Source organism: Eleutherodactylus coqui, chromosome 1 (assembly GCF_035609145.1).
Source record: "Eleutherodactylus coqui strain aEleCoq1 chromosome 1, aEleCoq1.hap1, whole genome shotgun sequence".
NCBI lineage: Eukaryota > Metazoa > Chordata > Amphibia > Anura > Eleutherodactylidae > Eleutherodactylus > Eleutherodactylus coqui.
In genome coordinates this window covers 148,875,612-148,897,044 of record NC_089837.1, presented here as the reverse complement: position 1 = coordinate 148,897,044, position 21,433 = coordinate 148,875,612, and the positions used below count along the sequence as shown (strand labels likewise).

Sequence of the window (21,433 nt, the reverse complement as noted above, 5' to 3'; positions counted from 1 at the left end):
ATTGAGCTCTGAATATGACAATAAAATTAATTTTTAATAAAACATAAAAATCTACAAGCATAGTATTGTCATAAATGTACTGAATCATAGAATGAAAATATCATTTTTACCCCACCATGAATGCCGAAAAAAGCAAAACCTTCCAAAAAATGTTGCATTTATTGTGATTTTTTTTTTCCATTTCATCCCACCTCAAAATTGTAAAAGTTTTCCAATACATTATATGGAGTATTATATGGCACCATTAAAAATGCAACTCATTCTGAAAAAAATTAGCTCTTATGTAGCTATGTCGATGGAACAATAAAATAGTTATAGCTCTAGGAAAGCAGGGATGAGAAAACTTATTCTTCACATAAAACTATGTGAAAACCTAACAAATGGCTAGTAGTTAAAGGGTTAATAGTGAAATGATTATTGGTCATCTAGCATGGTAATTTACTAATTACAACTAGATAGGGAAACATTTTTTTTTCTCATCTACCTGTAGATTTTTTTTAAATTATATTTTCTGAATATGATTATGTGAGCAGTCAGTAAAAATAACACACTGAGGGCTCTTTCACACAAGTGCTTTTACATGACTATTTAGCAGCGATAAAGCATCGCGACCATCTGAAGCATTGGATTTTAATGCATTCGTGCAGATGGCTGATTCTCAGCCGCGTAAAAATACCCAGCCGGTAATTATGGGACAACGGCTGCCAGAATAAGTTGGTCTGATGTTACATGTGGCCAGAAAAGATAGGTCTTGCCCTATCTTTTAGGAAATATACGCTGGCGGCTCCTATAGACTCCTATGGGAGCTGCTAAAAAAGGGAGGGGGAGGGAGTTTATCAGTGGCCAACGATGCTAAAAGCTTACAGCTGGCTCTACGGAGCAATTAGAAGTAATTTAGAGAATTTAAGCTGACCGAAAGAATTCCGTGCTGCGACGTATATACCCTGCGCCCAGCCGTGTGAATGGAAATCGTTTGATACATTGTTGGCTAAACAAGAAATCGTTCAGTCTTTCACATTTCACAAGCGCTGAACAATATTTGTTCCATCTAAAAGGGCCTTTACGCAGCAAAGATTTTTAAAAACCTTGAGTCACAGAATAAGCCATAACCTGAGATTTTTGGACTTCAATAAATATAATTTTGTATCAGAAAGAGAAAGAAGCTGTGAGAGGGATTGTGTGGGTTTACAGGCTTGGTTTAGATTATTAACAAAGGGGAATATAAAATGAAATAAATATAACATTTTAAAGAAGCCCTATTCTGTGCATATATCTTTACTTGATGTAATTAAAATGGAAATAACTGCTAATTGTAAGCACATTCATATAATCAGTTAACTACATCTATTCCTTTTTCTATAGGGTTTTCAAAGACAGTTATATGAGGTACATTTTATAATGGGACCAACCAACTGTTCCAAGACCGAGTATTCCAATTTGGAACCTGAATGTGTCTTGAATGAGACCGAAACCCATGTAAGTTAACCTATAAATATTTATACATGTACATAAATATAAGAGTATGCTTACCAACCACAATATGGCTAACAGTCAATGAACAGAAAAGGCTATTGTGACTAGTGATGATAGATTAGTGGAATAATTGGTTTGTGTTAGCATCATCGTGATTTGGAAATATCGATTCCAACTCCCATTATAGTCAATGGGAGTAAAAATTTGGTTCACTAATATGCCCTGCAGAAGGTCTCCAAAAAAGACAAAGCCCTCCATAATTTCAAAGGAGTACACCACACATATGGAGAACACTTTGCTCCTCCCACAAATTGGTCAAAATAGTGTACATTGGTGTAGGGGTCAATCGTTGCACAGAGGTGTCACGGAAAACAAAAGAGGGCTCACATAGGGTCTCCTAGATTAAAAATTGTCCCAAGGAAGACAGTATGTGTGCTGCTTGTTTTAAAAGCAATGTCATAAATTTTACAAGGACAAATTCTGCAATATGAAAATAACACTCAAATATGGGCCTGCTCCAAGGAACAGATGTAGTGCTACGCAAGACAGTATGTGTGCAGCTTGTTTTAAAATCTGTGTCATTGTAAGCTTAATGCCTATGCTCCATGTACATTTTCAGGTGTTCAAATAAAAAGTTAATGGTCAAGCTCCGGGAAGCTTACACATCACACACAATTCTGAATATGTGATAGGAAGTAGTCGATCTTTATTAGCGCTGCATCTCAATTTATAGGGTTAAGTAAAACAGAACATATTTTCTATCGTGTGTAATAAGCTTTTTTAAAAATATGTACAAAATAAGATATGGCTTTGTCTTGGAGAACTGGTGCTCATAACACCAAGGGCGCTAGGCTAGTTTTAAGTTGGTCAACAATAAAGGTAGTCCAGTACATCTGCAAAGTTCTCGTAATGGAAAATGACAAAAATTTGATATAACATACTAAAGCATATAAGATAGATACAAGACCTCACGAGGAGTAGAGAAAACTGCCAAAAAATGCAACCAGAAGTGTAAGTCAAGCTTAAAGTAAGAAAGTGGAAACTTTTAAGTCAAGCTTTAAAGACCTGTTTGATACGTATTGCACACCAGGACGTGCTGAAGAACACGAATGAAGAAGACAGACAGTTTTTGCTACTTCAGAGACAAAGGGAAGGAATGGCTGCATGGAAGGAGTCGATATAAAATTCCTATGAGCAGAAGAACGAAGAGCACAGAGAAAACCAGCTGAGACAGTCGGACTGGAAAAATCAAAACTTAAACAAGGTATCTTAGCTTTCTGCCAAAAAAGTAGAACTTCCTGGATTTTGAGCCTTGCAGCATCTCCGCTTTCTAGTTTAACTTGGCATTTATTGTAAAAAAAACTGCGTAAAACCTGAACATTGGATGCCAGATTTCTGCCAGTAATTTGATGGGACATATATCCAATCAGATGTCTTTCTGCCCCAAATTTACACCACTTGTAGTTGTAGAGGACGAAGTCGAAGGTTCTAAATCCATTATTACTTACAGCTCTTTTTTTTTTTTTTTAAGAAAAATAGCTGTTTTAGAATACTTTAAGGTTGATGAGGCAGGTCTTAACATTATCCGATCAGGCTGAAACTTTGACCATCACATTTTTACACCAATTAGCAACTTTTTAGGGGATGATTTGCTTGTGTACCTGTCGTGCCCGAGGGTGGGACTCAGTGTTAAACTAGACTTTCGGGAATTTGGAAGGGTTAGTAATTTCAAAGTTAATTTTACAAAATCAGAGATCTTAAATATTACATTGCCACAGAGCGAGGTGTCACTCTTGGAGAGCGAGTTCCCCTTCCATTGGCAATGCTCCTCCATTAGATACTTAGGGACACACTTGCCAGCAGACCCTTCCCAGGCTTTCTGCTTTAACTTTAAATTATTTCTGTCAGGTATGGCGAGTGATCTGGAGAGACAGATATTTGTCATGGTTTGGTTGTCTTAATGCCATTAAAATGGATGTTTTACCATGGTTTCTATATTTATGCCAGACTCTGCCAGTAAAACTAAATAGGCCCTATTGAATATTCGCCGTTTGATACCTGGATTTGTATGGAGGGGACACAGTCCAAGACTGATGTATGACATTCTAACGTACAAGAGGCTCTTGGATGGTGTTTCACAATTAGGATTGAGGCCCTTACGGGTCTTCTTCAGAGGGTCTGTGACTCCCACCGGGGCCTGGTTTCAATATTTTCAACTAAGAAGTTTTGTGGACTCCCTGACACACATGGTAAACCTCAACAAATCCTTCAGTTTATTTGAAGCTCTGAGTGTGTCCTTGGACCCTCCTCAACACTCCATTTCAGTGATTTACAGAGCGCTGACTCGAGAGATGGGGGACTTTCATCCAAGCTATCTAGCAGCATAGGAAAGAGAATTGGGTAGCTTTTTTATGGAGCTTTAGCATGAGGCCTTTCTCCTATTACACAAGGTGGTAGTATCCTGTAGGTTGCAGGAGCTTAACTATAAGATCATAACTCAATGGTACAAAACCCCGAAGAAACTGCATAAAATGTACAAACAGCTCTCTTCCTTATGTTGGAGATGCTCCGCTGAGGTGGGCAATATGATCCACTTATGGTGGGATTGTCCTCTGGTGGCCAGCCTTTAGCAAAATATTATGGCCCTCTACAATTTGCATGTGGTCTGTCTGTTGCCTTAACTCCAGAGGCTGCCCTCTTGTCGATGTTCCCGGGACCCATTTGAAAAACAAAGAGGGGGTTGTTATGCTTCTTTGTTCTGGCGGCCAGACAGATTATTCTCAGGCTGTGGCATACTACAATTGCTCCCTCCAAGGCAACATGGGTGGAATCCACGAAGATCCTCATGAGATATGAAGAAATGAGAGCCAATGAAGAAACTTATACTCCAGTTTCTGTGCCATTTGGCAACTTTGGTTGTCGATTCAAACCTCACAGAGATTTAGTAGGTGGATTGGTGTGGGCCTACACAAACTTTAGTATTCATATTGCTATGAGTGAACAATAGACTTTTCGTTCAGTGCTCTATCAGAGGCCATGTGTACATGGGCCAACAGTCACCCACAATTTGAGTGATTTTTAGGGCAACTATCAGCCCATGTAAATGAACCTTTATACCAATTGAGTTAGTGTTTTTGTAAATCTTACTTTTGTAAACTTTGCAGAGCTGAGCTGAAGATGAATCTAATGAAGTTCATTCATGGTTATATATGCACACTGTTCCCCAGTCGTCCACCTCTCTCCAGATGCTGATTGGCTGGTCTCTTCATGTGCACAATAACAGAGAGGGACCTGTCAATCAGCATCTGGAGGGAGGAGGATGGTGGGGGAAGAACTGTACCTATATGAATATGCATGAGCTTCATTGGACTCCTCTCCAGTCCAGCTCTGCAAAGTTTTAAAGGTAAGATTTGTAAAAAGCACTAAACTGATCAGTTTAGGAAATAGATAGCAGAAGTCAAGTGTTTCTGTCACTACTACACTGCAGTCTCCGTAGCCCAGGCAGCCTAGGGGACCTGACAGTGCACTTTAATAACAGCTAATTCCTTATATGATTTTCTGCTTCATTCTAGACTCGTCGGTCTTGTAAAACGAAAATAAATGTTACAGACAAGACAATAAACGTTCATTCAGCACCTCAGTGTCAGGAACCTAGACTATCGGTAAGTGTATTTTTTCTTGATTTATTTTTTTATCCCTTCAACATTGATGGCTAGAGTTTCTCAGTTTCTAGCATTATGTTGATTTTGTGTCTGTTTAAGTAACATGAACTAGACTTGTATATGAAAACTCATGATCACTCAGCTCCCTGTCATGTCCTCTAATAGCACCATAACTGAGTTTATGGTGCTGTGGGGACGTGATAGGTTCCTTTTTCAATTTCATTTGCCACTTTTCTGGCCAAGCCTCTAATATATCCAGATCCATTTGCAACCATATGTTGCCCTTTGTGTTTTACTTTTCAGTTTCATACCACCTGCAAATTTTCTACTGTGCAATCATTCTCCGTAAGTTAATAAATACAATAAAAGTACTGCCCCCTGTAGAACCTCACTATTAACAGTTTCCTAATCAAAGAATGTGCCATTAATACCAACCCTTTGCTTTGTACCAGTTAGGGTGCATTCACATGGGTGATAAAATCTCACACGTTTTGTGCATTCTGAGACACAAAACTCACATGAAAATAGAACCCATTCCTCCCAATGGGTCTATTTAAATTGACGATGTGCGATGCAAGTCGTGCTCAAGAATGTCGGGTGTGACTCACTGTTACCTATGTGAAAGCACCCTAAGCCAGTTACTTAGCTACCCACTTACACACATTCCCACTCAGACCAAGCATTCTCATTTTATATACCAACCTTTTATGCAGCAAAATATCGAATGTATTGGGAAAAATAGAGATATATGACATTCAATGACTCTCCCAGTCCAGTCTAGAATTTATCTCCTCATAGAAACTAATTAGATTGGTTTGACAGGACCGATCCCTCATAAACCCATGCTGATACGGTGTTATACCTCGATTTCCATTTAGGTAACATAGTTTGTAAGGCCGAATGAAGACAATGTCCATCTAGTCCAGCCTGTTTATCCTCCTGTTTTGTTGATCCAGAGGAAGGCAAAAAAAAACCAAGAGCAGAAGCCAATTAGCCCTTTTGGGGAAAAAATTCCTTCCTGACTCCCTAATGGCAATCAGACTAATCCCTGGATGAACCCCTAATAGTTCCTACCTGCTGTAAACCCGGATTAACAATTAACCTAAAGATTTATATCCTGTAATATCCTTCCGCTCCAGAAAGACATCAAGTCCCCTTTTAAACTCCTCTATGGATTTTGCCATCACCACATCCTCAGGCAGAGAGTTCCACAGTCTAACTGCTCTTACAGTAAAGAACCCCTTTCTGTGTTGGTGATGAAACCTGCTTTCCTCTAAACGTAGCGGATGCCCTCTTGTTACCGTCGCAGTCCTGGGTATAAACAGATCATGGGAGAGATCCTTCTATCATCTCCTCATGTATTTATACATAGTTATTTGATCACCCCTTAGCCATCTTTTTTCTAGAGAAAATAATCCCAATTTGGATAGCCTCTCTGGGTATTCCAGTCCCTTCATTCCATGTATTAGTTTAGTCGCTCTTCTTTGGACCCCCTCCAGCACTGTAACATCTTTCCTGACCACCGGTGACCAGAACTGTGCGCAGTATTCCATGTGAGGCCTGACAAGTGCCTTATACAGTGGACGGATAATGTTCTCGTCCTTCGCCCCTATACCTCTTTTAATGCACCCCAAGACTTTAGTAGCTTTTGCAGCAGCTGACTGGCATTGGTTACTCCAGTTTAGTCCACAATCCACTAGTACCTACAGGTCTTTTTTCATATCACTTTTCCCTAGCAGTACCCCATTTAGTGTATATTGGTGACATCCGTTTCTCCTGCCCATGTGCATAACCTTACATTTTTCAACATTGAACTTTGTCATTTTTCTGCCCAAGCCCCCAACTTTTCCTGGTCCGTTTGTAGCCGCACATTGTCCTCCGTTGCATTGATTATATTGTATAATTTTGTGTCATCTGCAAATATTGATATTTTATTGTGTAGTCCCTCTATCAGGTCGTTAATAAATATATTAAACAAAATGGGGCCTAATACTGAACCCTGTGGCACACCGCTAGCGACCGTGGCCCAATTAGAGTACGAACCATTTATTACCACCCTCTGCTTTCTGTCTCTGAGCCAATTCTTTACCCAACTAAACACATTTTAACCCAATCCGAGCTATCTCATTTTATATATCAGCCTATTATGCGGCACAGTGTCAAATGCTTTAGAGAAGTCCAGATATACGAGATCAATAGACTCTCCCAGGTCCAGTCTAGAGCTCACTTCATCGTAGAAGCTGATCAGATTTGTCTGACATGATCGACCCTTCATGAACCCATGCTGGTGAGGAGTTATTCCATTGTTCTCCTTGAGGTACTCTTCGATGGCATCTGTCAGAAACCCCTCGAATATTTTTCCCATTATTGAAGTGAGACTTTCCGGTCTGTAGTTTCCTGGCTCACTTTTGGTCCCCTTTTTGTAAATTGGAACCACGTTGGTGTGGGAGATATCCTATATGTTCACCATTTTGTATATATTTTCTGTTATCAACTGTGAATATAATGTATTTTCTATAATGGTCTGAACTTCTGGGAGAAGGGAACATCACCTCCCCCCCACCTCCACAGCTAGTGCCGTGTGCTCAAGAACTGGAAAAACCGGTTCTAACTGGCAGAAAGCACATGGCTTAGGAATGTCTCTGTCCTTGGCAAACAGAGAGGAGATACAGGATGTTTCTCTCATGAAGCTAAATTCAAGAATGAACTGAGCGTGCTCACTGAAGTTCCTCCCAGATGGATGACATCACAAGCTACCTCACAAATACCTCCCTCTGAGAATAACCAATCGGCTCCCTAAATACTGTAACTGTAAATTACTTCATTTCCTGTGTTAAGATTATTTAAGTTTACGCGCGCTGAATAAAGACAGAGTTTTGCTTTTTGGGGCACATGATGTAGCCATGTGTTTCTTTGAAAGGCTCTCCAGGCCTGCACATATTATCTTAATTTGGAAACGCACAGTATATCTAAGATAGCGAATTTTGCGCTAACATTGGCAATGCGCCAATCCAATGGTACAACCCTGGCCTTGATAGTATCTAGAAATATTAGATATAGCGACCTAGCTATCTCATCACTTAGTTCCCTTAGTAGCCTTGGGGGTATTCCATCTGGGCCTGGCGATTTATCGATTTTAATCTTCTTTAACCTTTTCCGCACTTCCTCCTGCATTAGGTATGAGATATTTTGTGAGGGATTCATTTTATTCCCCTGCATCTCATGTGGCATTTCCTTTTCGTTTGTGAATACGCTTGAAAAGAAACTATTCAATAGATTTGCCTTCCCTCCATCATCTTCAATGATTTCTCCTGCATTATTTGTTAAAGGGCCAGTGCTCTTGGTGCAAATCCTTTTGCTGTTAATATAGTTGAAAAATAGTTTCGGATTGTTTTTGCTCTCTTTGGCGATCAGTCTTTCTGCCTCCTCCTTAGCAATTTTAATCTTATCTTTGCATATTTTATTTATTTCCCTGTACGATTTTAGTGCTTCTTCGCTGCCTTCTTGCTTTAGTAGTTTGAACGCTTTCTTTTTTTTGCTTATTGCCCCCCTTACCGTCTTGTCGAGCCACATTGGTTTCCTTTTACTCAAAGTTCTTTTATTTTTAAAAGGGAATGAACTGCTCACATGAGGTGATTAGGATCCTTCTAAACTTTTCCCATTTGTCCTCTGTACTGATATTTTTGAGGATGTTGTCTCAATTCATGTTACCGATAGTAGTTCTAAGCTGATCAAATTTTGCTTTACTAAAGTTTAGTTTATTTGTCACTCCCTAATAAGGCTTCTTATTGAATAACAGCTGGAAGTTGATTATATTGTGGTTACTATTTCCCAAGTGCCCCTCAACCTGTACCCACACTATGCGGTCCGGTTTGTTAGTTAGTACTAAGTCTAGAATGGCCCTCCCTCTAGTTGGCTCCTGCACAAGTTTGATAAGGTAGTTATCTTTGATTGATCTCAAGAACTTATCACCCCTATGAGATTTGCAGGTTTCATTTTCCCATATCATATCTGGATAATTAAAGTCCCCCATGATAATTACTTCGTTGCGGATTGACACCTCTTATATCTGCCTTAGTAGTAAGGTTTCAGTTTCTTCTGTTGCTTTTGGTGGTCTATAGAAAACCCCTATCAGGATTTTATTATTTTTTTCTCCCTGTATTTCTACCCACAGAGATTCTACGTGTTCATCTCCTACTCCTATATCTTCCCATAGTCTCGGCTTTAAGTACGATTTAACGTACAGACATACCCCTCCCCCTTTCTGGTTCCCACGGTCTCTTCTGAAGAGATTGTAACCCTGTGAATTCGCTGCCCAATCGCACTTTTTATCAAGCCCTGTTTCTGTTATTCCGACTATATCATAGTTTTCATCGGCCATTCTCACTTTAAGCTCACCCACTTTACCGACCAGACTTCTTGCATTCGTGGTCATACAATTTATATTTTTTTTTTTGTTCTTTAAGTTCGTTTTTTTTGCTATTCGTACTATTGGCTGATCTGTCAGTTCTAACTGTACTAACCCCACCCCCTGCTTGACCCCCACTCCCCTTGCTTAGACCCGGGTCGCTAGCTACACTGACTACCCCACTATTTCTCTTCTTGTCCTCCCCCCCAGTCCCTAGTTTAAACACTCCTCCAGGCTTCTAGCCATCTTCTCCCAGGATAGCTCCAGGTACTCCTGTCATGGATATCCTTTGTGGGTCCACGGCTTACTCAATAGGAGTGTTTGTACCCTTCCACATTAATGTTATGAGACTGTGCGCACAGCCTGAAACAATCACACTGACACAAGTTCAGCATATGAAAACTTCCTTACTTCTCCTTTATTTGTGGGCGCGCAGCCTCTTTTAAAGAGTTTAACATATCTGCCCATCTGGGCAGGTCAAAGATTACATAGCTACTACATATTGTTTAATTATTGGATAAGCATCTTGAAATTCTTCCATTATCCGGTCATCTGTTATTGCCCGTCACGTGGTATCAGTCCGGAGAGGGCAGGACGAGATGAGTGGGTTGTCTTGGACCCACGTGTGGATGCTCCGATATGATTGGAGGTTACATCTTGCACTATTGTTAGTATAAATTTCCCATATTATTTGCATAGGTTTCCTGTAAAACTGCTTGGGTTATTATTGCGGTAGCTAAAAGTGGTAATGCTTCAGGGCTCAGTCAGATGGGCGCTTTTCCGCGTGATTTGCGCATGCGCATGCGTCCGGCGATTTTATAGAACCATTGCTTTGCAATGGTATCGGACACATGAGCGCTTTTTATGCACTCGTCCGATAAATTATAGAACAGAAATCGCAGATCGCACCTATCTGCGATCTGCGATTCCTGTTCTCTTCTCTATATGCGCTCAATGGGGCCGGCGGCAGCAGGGCCGACCCCATTGAGAACTTATAGTAGACAAATCATTCTCCTCTGCCACAGCTGTAACAGCTGTGGCAGAGAAGAATGATGTTTGCCCATTGAATTCAATGGAGCCACAATACAGCCGGCTCCATTGAAAGCAATGGGCTGCCGGCGATCGCACGATGAATTTTTGGGAAGGGCTTAAAAATATAAGCCCTTCCCGGAAATTCATCCAGAAATGTGTAAAAACAAAAAATATATATATATACTCACCTGGTCCTGGCAGACGGAGTTCAGCCGCGGCCGGCCGGCAGTTCTCCTGAACTGCTCTGAGTAGTATTCAGCAGCCGGGGATTTAAAATCCCCGCCTGCTGAATGAGCTGCCTCTGATTGGTCACAGCCTCACCAATCAGAGGCAGCTCTCACTTACCCATTCATGAATTCATGAATGGGTGAGTGAGTGCTGCCTCTGATTGGCTCAGCGCAGGGATTGAAACGCGGCTAGGAGCAGTTTTTTCGGGCGATTTTTCGGCTCCGGTCACGCGATTTGCGGATGCGCATCCGTCATGCGACCCGCAAATTGCGGGAAAAAACGCCCGTGTGACTAAGGCCTCAGACTGCGGTTACTTGTGTCTGATTTTACCCATGCTAAAGTTACTAAGAATTGGGAAATAGAGCGTTTTTGCTAAATGTTAAATGCTAGCTTCTGCTTGCATCTATAGGAGTTTAGAGAATGGAAAGTTTCATTATATTTACATATGAGGAAGTGAATATATTGGATACACAAAGAATATATCTACATTTGTAGAAGAGCAAACAAAATGGAATAATACTGTCATTGGTATACAGAATGTCTACATTTATAAAAACAGGTCCCCTGTCCACTACACATGAAATGTATCTCCATTGTCCCGAAAATATAGATATAGTGGATATCCACTACACTCCAGGATAGCATCTCTTAGAAACCCTTCAACAAACATTCTACCTACAATAGAAGTTACGTTTTCTGGCGCAAATTTTCCAGGTTTACCTTTGATCGCATTTGGAATATTGGCATTCTGCATGGCTCCCCCACAATGAGATCACGGGAAGCTGTGTGGGTGTCATGGCAGCTGGGGGCCTTCTGACAGCCCCAGGGCTGTATTAGCCGACTGCCTATCAAGCCATCCTCGTGGGGTGACTTCATAGACTGCCTGCCCGATCACAGTATGATTTAATGATATGGCATTACATCATATTGCAGGAGCGATCAAAGCATCGCATGTTGTGGTCCCGTAGGAGGATTAAAAAAGAAAGTAAAAATAAGATCAATAAAGTTTTACTAAGTGTAAAAAAGAAAGTAATAGAAGTTTAAATCACCCCTCTTTTGCCATATCTATAATAAAAGAATCTAAATCCTAAAACGAAAATACATTTTTGGTACCGCAGCATGCATAAAAGTCTGATCTATCAAAGCAATGCATTATTTACCCTGCACGATGAACATTGTCCGAAAAAATAAACACCAGAAATGCAATTTTTTGGACACCCTGTCTCCCAGAAAAAATTCAATAAAAAGCAATCAAAAAGCTATATGTATTCCAAAATGGTACCAATATAAACTACAGGATACCTCACAAAAAATGAGCACCATTACAACTATATTGATGGAAAAATAAAAAAGTTATTGCAAGCAGAAGATGACCGCAGAAAATAATTTAAAAAAATTAAATGTCTTTGGAAAAAAATAAAAGTAGTACAGCAAAAAAAAAAAAACGATATAAGTTTGGTATCGTAGTAATCATACTGACCCATAGAATAAAGTTATGTCATTTTTGTTGCAGTTTGTGCGCTGTAGAAAGAAGATGCACTGAAAGATGGCGGAATGTCATTTTTTGCTTTTTTTTTCATTTTACACCACTTAGAATTTTCTTGAAGTTTTTCAGTACATTATATGGTACATTAAATACTACCATTAAAAAAAAAAATACAACTTGTCCCGCAAAAAACAAGCCCTTATACAGCTAAGTCGCTGGGTAAATAAAGTAGTTATAAATTTGCGGGACAAGTTGTACTTTTTGATGGCATCATTTTTCGGTATACGTAATGTATTGCATAACTTTAGTAAAAAATTTGTAGGGATATTGGGGGGGTAAAAAAAGAAATTCTGCCATTTGTTTTTTCGATTTCATTTTTACGGCGTTCAGCGTGCAGAATAAATAATGTGATAACATTATTCTCTGAGTCAGCACGATTCCGGCAATACCAAGTTTATACAGTTTTTTTATGTTTTGCTATTTTTGTACATTTAAAACATTTTTTTTTCTTGAGGCCTTAGTCAGATGGGCGTTTTTCAACCCGATTTGCGCATGCGCATGCGTCCGGTGATTTTTTAAAACCATTGCTTTGCAATGGTATCGGACACATGAGCGCTTTTTATGCGCTCGTCCGATAAATTATAGAACAGAAATCGCAGATCGCACCTATCTGCAATCTGAGATTCCTGTTCTCTTCTCTATATGCGCTCAATGGGGCCGGCAGCAGCAGCGCCGACCCCATTGAGAACATATAGAAGACAAATTATTCTTCTCTGCCACAGCTGTAACAGCTGTGGCAGAGAAGAACGATGTTTGCCCATTGAATTCAATGGAGCCGGCAATACAGCCGGCTCCATTGAAAGCAATGGGCTGCCAGACAGCGCTGGATGAATTGTCGGGAAGGGCTTAAATATATAAGCCCTTCCCTACAATTCATCCAGAAAAGTGTTAAAATAAAAAACATATATATACTCACCTGCTCCCGGCAGCCGGAGATCCGCGCGGCCGGCTTGCAGTGGGTGTGAAGGGGATGTGACTCAGACTTGCCCCTGATTGGCTCAGCCTGAGCCAATCAGAGGCAGGTCTCAGTCACACCCATTCATGAATTCATGAATTCTGAGCCAATCAGAGGCAGGTCTCAGTCACACCCATTCATGAATTCAAGTAAAGGGAAACAAGTGTTTTTATTTTTATTTTTTAATACATTTTTAACTTTTTTTTAAACTATTTTTAATTATTGTCCCTTTAGGGCACTTCCTCAGAGACCCATCAGGACCCCCTGATCACATTCCAGAGGTCAGATGGTGACAGACCTTTACATGCTGCAGTTGCATAGATCGCAGCATTTAAAGGGTTAACACAGCAGGTTTTCTCCATTCTCTGCTGTGTAAGAGCTGGTGCCCGGCTATCCTCTGACAGAGGGAGCCCCCTCCCTCTGTCAGCCCTTTACATGCTGTGGTCATATAGACTACGACATGTAAAGGGTTAACACAGCAGAGATCGGAGGTTTTCTCTATTCTCTGCTGTGTAGAGCTGGTGCCTGGCTATCCTCAGACAGCCAAGCATTAGCTTTTCCTGCCACAGAGACCATCGGCTTGCTTCTGACAAGCCAATGGTCTCCATGGCAACCTGTAAACAAAGCAGTGCAGGCCTTTGAAAATAGAAGCGGGAGATTGCCAGAAAATTGGCAATATCTTCCTGCTTCTGTTTTTCAAAGTCCTGCACTGTTCTATGAGGGACTGTACAGGCAGAGCACACTGCCACAGCTTATGGCAGTGTGCTCTGCAGCTCCCATAGTGAAACATAGCCCGGAAATCATCTGGGCTATATCGCTATGGGCAGTGGAGCTCCTCACGGAAAATTTACGGGCGTGCCACTCAAGGGGTTAAATGCTTTCTTTTTGTTGTTGATTGTCCCTTTTACATCTTTGTTAGCCACAGTGGTTTTCCCTTGTTCCTAACACTTTTGTTCTATAAGGTACTATATATACCCCTCATAGTAAATATTTAAAGATGCTTTTAAAAATTTTTCCATTTTTCACAACGTATCTATCCTTTTTTACGCATACAGCACCAATATAAAACCTATGTGTTTCCATGGATAGAGACTAAGACAAATTTATTATATAGCTAGCCACCCAGTATATATAAATGAGCTAGTATGACTGTAGTTAGTTAGTCCTTTCTGTTTGAAACTCCTGGCCTCCTTCTACTCAGATGGTCATGTGATCTCAATTCTGACCAGCTCAAATTTACTTGGATTTATGTGTTCAGTTTCTCAGTTTGTGTGATGCTATTACAAGGACCCCACAACAGAAACTGCATAGCGTGAGACACAGGTACTCCTATCACAGTTACTGATGATGATTACACAGCTCCTCTCACATAGTTATAATAGAGGAGATCTCAGCTCATCCTCCTAACTGTATAGTTATGGCATGTAGCTTATTTAGGTAACTATAAAAGGTAATGGTAGTTAAACTGTCCATCAAGCAGTTAGAAATGTTATAGCATTGAATTCAATGAATGGCCGAGCGCTGCCTGTAATTGGCTGAGCGCTGTGACCACTCACAGATAGCGCTCAGCTGTCATTCAATGAATGGCTGAGCGCTGCCTGTGATTGGCTGAGCGCTCAGCCAATCAGATGCAGCCCTTTCAGCAGGCAGGGATTTTCTATCCCCGCCTGCTGAAGGAACTTCATTACAGTGCCGAAGACCAAGCGGCTAGACCTAGACGCGTCTGAGCCCTGACAGCGACAAAGAGGTAAGTATATATATTTTTTAATTGCAAAACAACGCTCGTGTGAACAAAGCCTTATGCAGATGTGCTGATATACGGGTAATCAAATTGTCTTCCTTTTTTTTATTAGAAATATATAAAAGCTTTTTCTCTAATGGAAAATTCCTTGATTTAGCATTTTGTGTTTTCCAGCTTTCTTTACGCATTAGAGGCCTGTCCCCCTTTCGCCGTCATTTCACAGGTATGCATGAAGGGAATAACAGAAACGATATGCTAAAATTATTCAAGCCTGTTAAACCAACACAAAGGCGATTTGAGCATAATTATAATATAGGACATGACCATGGGAAAAAAGACAAGGGGAAGAAAAATAAGCATGAACATAAAGACAATGAAAATGAAGTCACTCAAGCTCCTCTGCAACTAACAAAGCCAGTCATTGAAAAGCCTAATGACCAAACAGCACCTGAAGGGTCCAGAAATCAGGAAATTACCCCGAATACGGATGAAACATCTGTATCCAATTTTCTAGAACTTCCCACTGATATTGTACCAAGATGTCCCGGAAGAGTGTGGCAACCAATAAGCCTGACTCCTACTCATAAAACATTAAGTGATGATGATCTGCTTGCTGCTGTTGACTTAACACTTCCATCAGATCAAATTATAGAAAAGAATGAGCCCTTTACCCCAAAACAAATTACAACTGGTTTTTTCGATGATGACCTGTTGGCGCTAGATTAAGAAATTAGCAACATTGTAACCTGTCTGCAAGCAGCAATAATATCTGTATTGCTTTATATTATGCAAGCATGTTCACAAAATAAAATCTCACATATTAGAAAGAACCTTGACGTTTATTGAGTGGCATAGCACTTACCCCACATTGTATTACTAGAATAATATGCATAGCTTTTTTGGGGGAGCAGGAAAGGGGAATCCCCTGGGCGAAGGGTTCCGTCTTATGACTGAACCAAACAGCGCTGGATGGACTGTTGGCTATAATTGGCATTGGCATTTTACTGGAAGAAAAACTGCTGCATGCAGGGATATTTATTCCAGTATTCTATGCTAGACCTCGACAGAATCTCCAACCAGAAGTTCCAACGCGATATGCAGGCAACCTATCATTTTTTTCCTAATGTTAGGATATACATTTTTAGCACATAATAATCCAATTATCTACCATTATAGCAAAGAAGGGGCAAATTAGTCCATTTTCAATACCCTGTGTAAGAGACCAATCTTTTCTGCACTTCCCATGGTTTCCACAAATGAAAGTGCAACAGATACTTTACTTACACAATAAATATACTGTACACAGTTTACTAAGGCCTAGTTCCCACGGCCAAGACGGGCTCCGCAAGGGGAATTCCACAGTCCGTCACGGCTCCCCCCCTCCCCAGAGACCCCATACTCCCCTCCGGATCCGCTGCCTGATGTTCCAAATCCCATGCCGATGTGCATGCGCAGTACAGCGCATGACGTGCCAGCAGTGTCATGTGATGCAGCGTCATATGACACGCCCACAGCATCACATAACTCGTCGGCCGCGTCATATGAAGCGGGCGTCGGTGGGCGGGGAAGCGTTTTCACACTATCTACTGCTGTGCTACAGCGGAAGATAGCATGACGGACTGTTTCCATTGACTGCAATGGAAGCCGTACACACGTACGTCCGTGGCAAATAGAGCATGCCGCGGGTGATTACGGGTGATTTCATAGGGCGCAATTCCATGGTGAAATTCTGCACCATGAGCATTGCGCTATTAGGTTCAACAGAACGGAAATCCGCCCGTGGGAATTAGGCCTAAGGCCAATCACACTGAAAAGAGAAGGTGATCGGGACTTCATATTTACTAAGCCCCAAAATTTTTTGCCCCAAAGACTTGAAGGGTCTTAAAAAAGGGGCGCGGCTTTTGTAGTCACATGTAGTGCAAGTTATTGATATGAAAATACCACCACCTTTTTGAGCTTTGAAAAAGTTATGGTGTGCTAAGGCTTTGTTGTAGGACAGAGATACCAATATGGTACATGCTGCATAGAAAACGAATACTGTTGTAGCAATAATCAGTGCACCACTATTAGTAGACGTTGAACCGCCTCTTTACTAGAAATACTAATTTAGTTTTCTGTTGGACCCCCTTTGGCCTTCTGAACCACAGCATTTCATTGTGGCATATATTCCACTAGTTGTTGAAATTGTTTGCAGGGATATTTGCCCAAGAGGACAGACCAGCTTCCCGCGGTTGCCCCAATTTAGATGGAGGTGCTCACATGCTCTGACAGACAGCATGAAGAGTTCCCCAATTCATGCTGCTTATGCCAAATTCTCCAATCATTTAGTGCAACAGACAAGACAATGCCTTTCCACTGCTGAGTGATCTACTATCTTACTCTTTTGCCTTTCTGTTTCTATTAGCAACAGTGGCAATTGAACTTGGCTACTGTTGTAGACCATCCATGTTATGGAACAATGAGTTGTGCATTTGCATACATTAGTTGGAGCACCAGTGTTATATTCTAGTTGGAGCACCAGTGTTGTATTTGGAGGCAGTCAGCTTGACTGTACAGTGCCTGTTCATCATAAGAACTCTTGACATCCTTATAGAATCATAGAGTTAGAAGGGACAGATGTCTGTCCAGCCTCTGTTGGAAAACTTCCATTGAAGGAGAACTCACCACCTCCAGTGGTAACCTGTTCCACTCATTGATCACCCTCACTGTCAGAAAGTTTTTTCTAATATCTAATTTGTGTCTCCTCCCTTTCAACTTCATCACATTGCTTCTAGTCTTACCCTGTGCAAATGAGAATAATTACCTCACGTAATATAACCTCTATGCTTCTATTAATAAATCCCAGAACTGTGTTTGCCTTTTGTGCTGCTGCTTCACATTGTCGACTCATGTTCATTCTATGAACATTAGCATACCCAAGTCATTTTCACATGCTGCTTAGCTCAATTGCTCCCATTCTGTATGTGCTTTTTTCATTTTTCTTTTCCAGATGTACGACTTTGCATTTTCTCCTTTTTTAATACCATTCTGTTAGTCACTGCCCACTATTCAAGCTTTTCTAGATCTTTTTCAATACTATCTCTCTAACACTAGAGAAGAGAGAGAGGATTCAAAAAGATCCTCCTCTGACCCCATGAGACTGCATGGTGATCTCAGCCTTTTCTGGACACGCTCACTCTCAATCTCTCTCTTCTTTTTGTCCTCACTCACTGTTAGCTCCTGGCATTGGGGTACTCAGGAAACATCTCTTCTTCCTCCATCACTTCACCACATGAGGGTTGAAGGTACTCCCATGTGGCTGGCACTCTCACTCAGGAACCCAGAAGATGATTGAATCTCTCCCACACCCAAAACAATCATACTTATAAGACTACACAAATCATGTGACTAGATAAATATTGATACATTGCAGGCATCTCCCAGTCTCATGCAAACATTAAAGGGGTTGTCCCGCGAAAGCAAGTGGGTCTATACACTTCTGTATGGCCATATTAATGCACTTTGTAATGTACATTGTGCATTAATTATGAGCCATACAGAAGTTATAAGAAATTTTTCACTTACCTGCTCCGTTGCTAGCGTCCTCGTTTCCATGGAGCCGTCTAATTTTCAGCGTCTAAGCTCCAAATTAGACGCGCTTGCGCAGTCCGGGTCTTCTTCTTTTCTCAATGGGGCCGCTCGTGCCGGAGATCAGCTCCGTGTAGCTCCGCCCCGTCACGTGCCGATTCCAGCCAATCAGGAGGCTGGAATCGGCAATGGACCGCACAGAAGCCCTGCGGTCCACCGAGGGAGAAGATCCCAGCGGCCATCTTCAACCGGTAAGTAAGAAGTCACCGGAGCGCGGGGATTCAGGTAAGCGCTGTGCGGTTTTTTTTTTAAGTCCCTGCATCGGGTTTGTCTCGCGCTGAACGGGGGGGCTGTTGAAAAAAAAAAAAAAACAGTTTCGGCGCGGGACAACCCCTTTAACCTCTCATTTGCTGCAGCTGTGCAATACACATAACAAGATGAATACACAACTTTGCAACGCGCACCTATAAAAGTCATTATATGTATGACATTTATGGAGGGGCCAGGAACATATATTCTGGGCCACTACATTATGACATGCTACAGATTTTGTCGCACATTCACAACAAAAAATATCTGTCCTATCTGGCTTTACTCTTGCACAGGGAAATTCCTTTTTCCAGTTGTAGACTCAAGGCTACATTCACATGGGTGAGTGCGATATCGGGCCGAGAAACCCTTACGATATCGCCCTTGTCATCGTGTGCTTTAACCACATATGTGAGGCGTTGTCCATGTAAAAATGCCTCACGTTACTTCAGTGAGATTGCGATTCTCTGGTGCTTGTTTCATGCGCGTCAGAAGATAGGCAAGTGTTTTCCATTGGTTTCAATGGAAAACATCGTATTGCACTCACATGCACATCGCATGGCATGTGATGTGTTTGACTGTTCCACTAAAAACAATGGGCAAATACCTTCCGAAGGATGCGATAAAAATAGGACATGCTGCGATTTTTTTTACCTCACAACATTACTGTGAGAAAAAAATGTAAAAAAAAAAAATCGCTCTTGTGTATGACTCCATTCAAAAAAAAATGAGCTTATATTCTCGTGAGTTTTTTGCATCTCGCAACGCACAAAACTTGCGTAGGATTCACGCATCTAGGCATACAAGTAAGCTTGGAATAAGGCCCCTTTTACACAGCATGATAATTGTTTAAAAAATCGTTGGATCGTGCAAATTTTAACGATAATCATTAAGTGTTAGGTCGGCTAAAAATAGGCAAGAAAATCTCGCAACTTTTGTGTATTGTGAGGTGCACAAACCTTGCATGAATATGAACCCCATTCCTTCGAATTGGGTCATACAAATAAGTGATGTTTTCCTGCATGGCATCGCGGCAAAACAAAATACAGGAAACCAATTGTGGCATGTTCTATATTGTGTGTACACCACACAGGCAGCAGCATCACACCACGTGGTATGTGCACACACTGTGATGCAAGGTCTACCATTGAAAACAAAGGGAGAAACTCTACGATCTTCCGCCCCAGCAGAGGATCCCTTCTTCCCTGAAGTGATGCGAGGCTGTTTTAACATGAAGCATGAAGAGCAGCGGCAGGGACTTGGAAAGCGCCAGCTAGGTGAGTATTGACGACTTTTTTTTTTTTTCAGCATCCTTGGCTACGTTTTCAGCCAAAGCGCATTACAACGCTGCTGAAACTGCAGTACACGCAGCGTTGAAAAATGCTGCGTTTCTGCAAACGCCTATGTGAGGGAGGCCTTAGGCTGTATATGGGAAGATACTTTACGTAATCTGCAGTCCAGTGTTACGGCCCAACAGGGGCAGATGGACAGGGGATCCCTACACCAACCCTCTTCCGTGTCTCTACCTACTTACCCCCTGGGCTAGGCCCCAAGGCGACAACTGGGTGATGCTCTCTGCTCTGCACTAGTGTCAGGGACCCCAAAAAGCAGGGACTGGGAGACAGACAGGTGGGAACTCTAGCCGAGACCCATGACTGCTCCCCTGGACCATATCCTTTCCATGAAATAAGGTACTGGAGAGCACCCAGTACTCTCCTAGAATCCAGGAACTTATCCACCTCGTATTCCTTCTCGCCCTGAGTTAGGGTGGGAGGCGGGGGACCGGAGATGGGCACCACTGGAGGGACGTACCTCTTGAGGAGCGATTTGTGGAAAACTCTGGATTCTCCACGTGTCCGGTAGTGCCACCTCATATGCCATAGAACTAATCACTTTAGTAACAGGAAAAGGGACCACAAATCGGGGAGCCAGCTTCAACGAAGGCACTTTTAACTTTAGGTTCTTGGAAGACAAGTACACCAACTGGCCCACAGACAAAGGTTTAGAGATAGTATGTGTACCTCTACTCCTCCTAAGCACCGCATCCCTGGACTGCTCCAAGTTGCCATGCACCTTCTCCCACACCTCCCGCAGGTCCTTAACCTGAGCGTCTGCAGATGGATTGTTAGAGGAGGAGGGGAAGGACACCTCGAACCTGGGATTAAATCCAAAATTACAGAAGAAAGGAGACATGCCAGACGCCGAATGTGTATGATTATTGATAGCAAATTCAGCTAACGCTAGATAATTGACCCAAAGACTTTGACAATCACTCACATACATTCTGAGGTACTGAACCAGTTTCTGGTTCATACATTCCATCTGCTCATTAGACTCCTGGTGGAAGGCAGAGGAAAACGACAACCCGATACCGACATTCTTACAAAAAGCCCTCCAAAACCGGGCAACAAATTGGACTCCCTGGTCGGAAACAATATCCTCAGGGACCCCATGCAGGCACAAAATCTCCTTGATAAATATGGTGGCTAACTCAGGTGTGGACGGAAGCTTC

General features: G+C 41.7%; 1 protein-coding gene across 1 annotated transcript in view; it reads left to right on the top strand.

The window, feature by feature from the left end:
* The window catches only part of LOC136626575 (T-kininogen 1-like), a 51,412-nt gene extending 35,557 nt beyond the window's left edge, over window positions 1–15,855 (top strand). Inside the window, exons 8-10 of the mRNA XM_066601627.1 lie at window positions 1,363–1,476; window positions 5,046–5,135; window positions 15,220–15,855. Of these exons, the coding sequence (XP_066457724.1) occupies window positions 1,363–1,476; window positions 5,046–5,135; window positions 15,220–15,771 (756 nt within the window). The 3' untranslated portion in view covers window positions 15,772–15,855. The remainder of the gene's footprint in view (window positions 1–1,362; window positions 1,477–5,045; window positions 5,136–15,219) is intronic.
* Window positions 15,856–21,433: the final 5,578 nt, after the last annotated feature.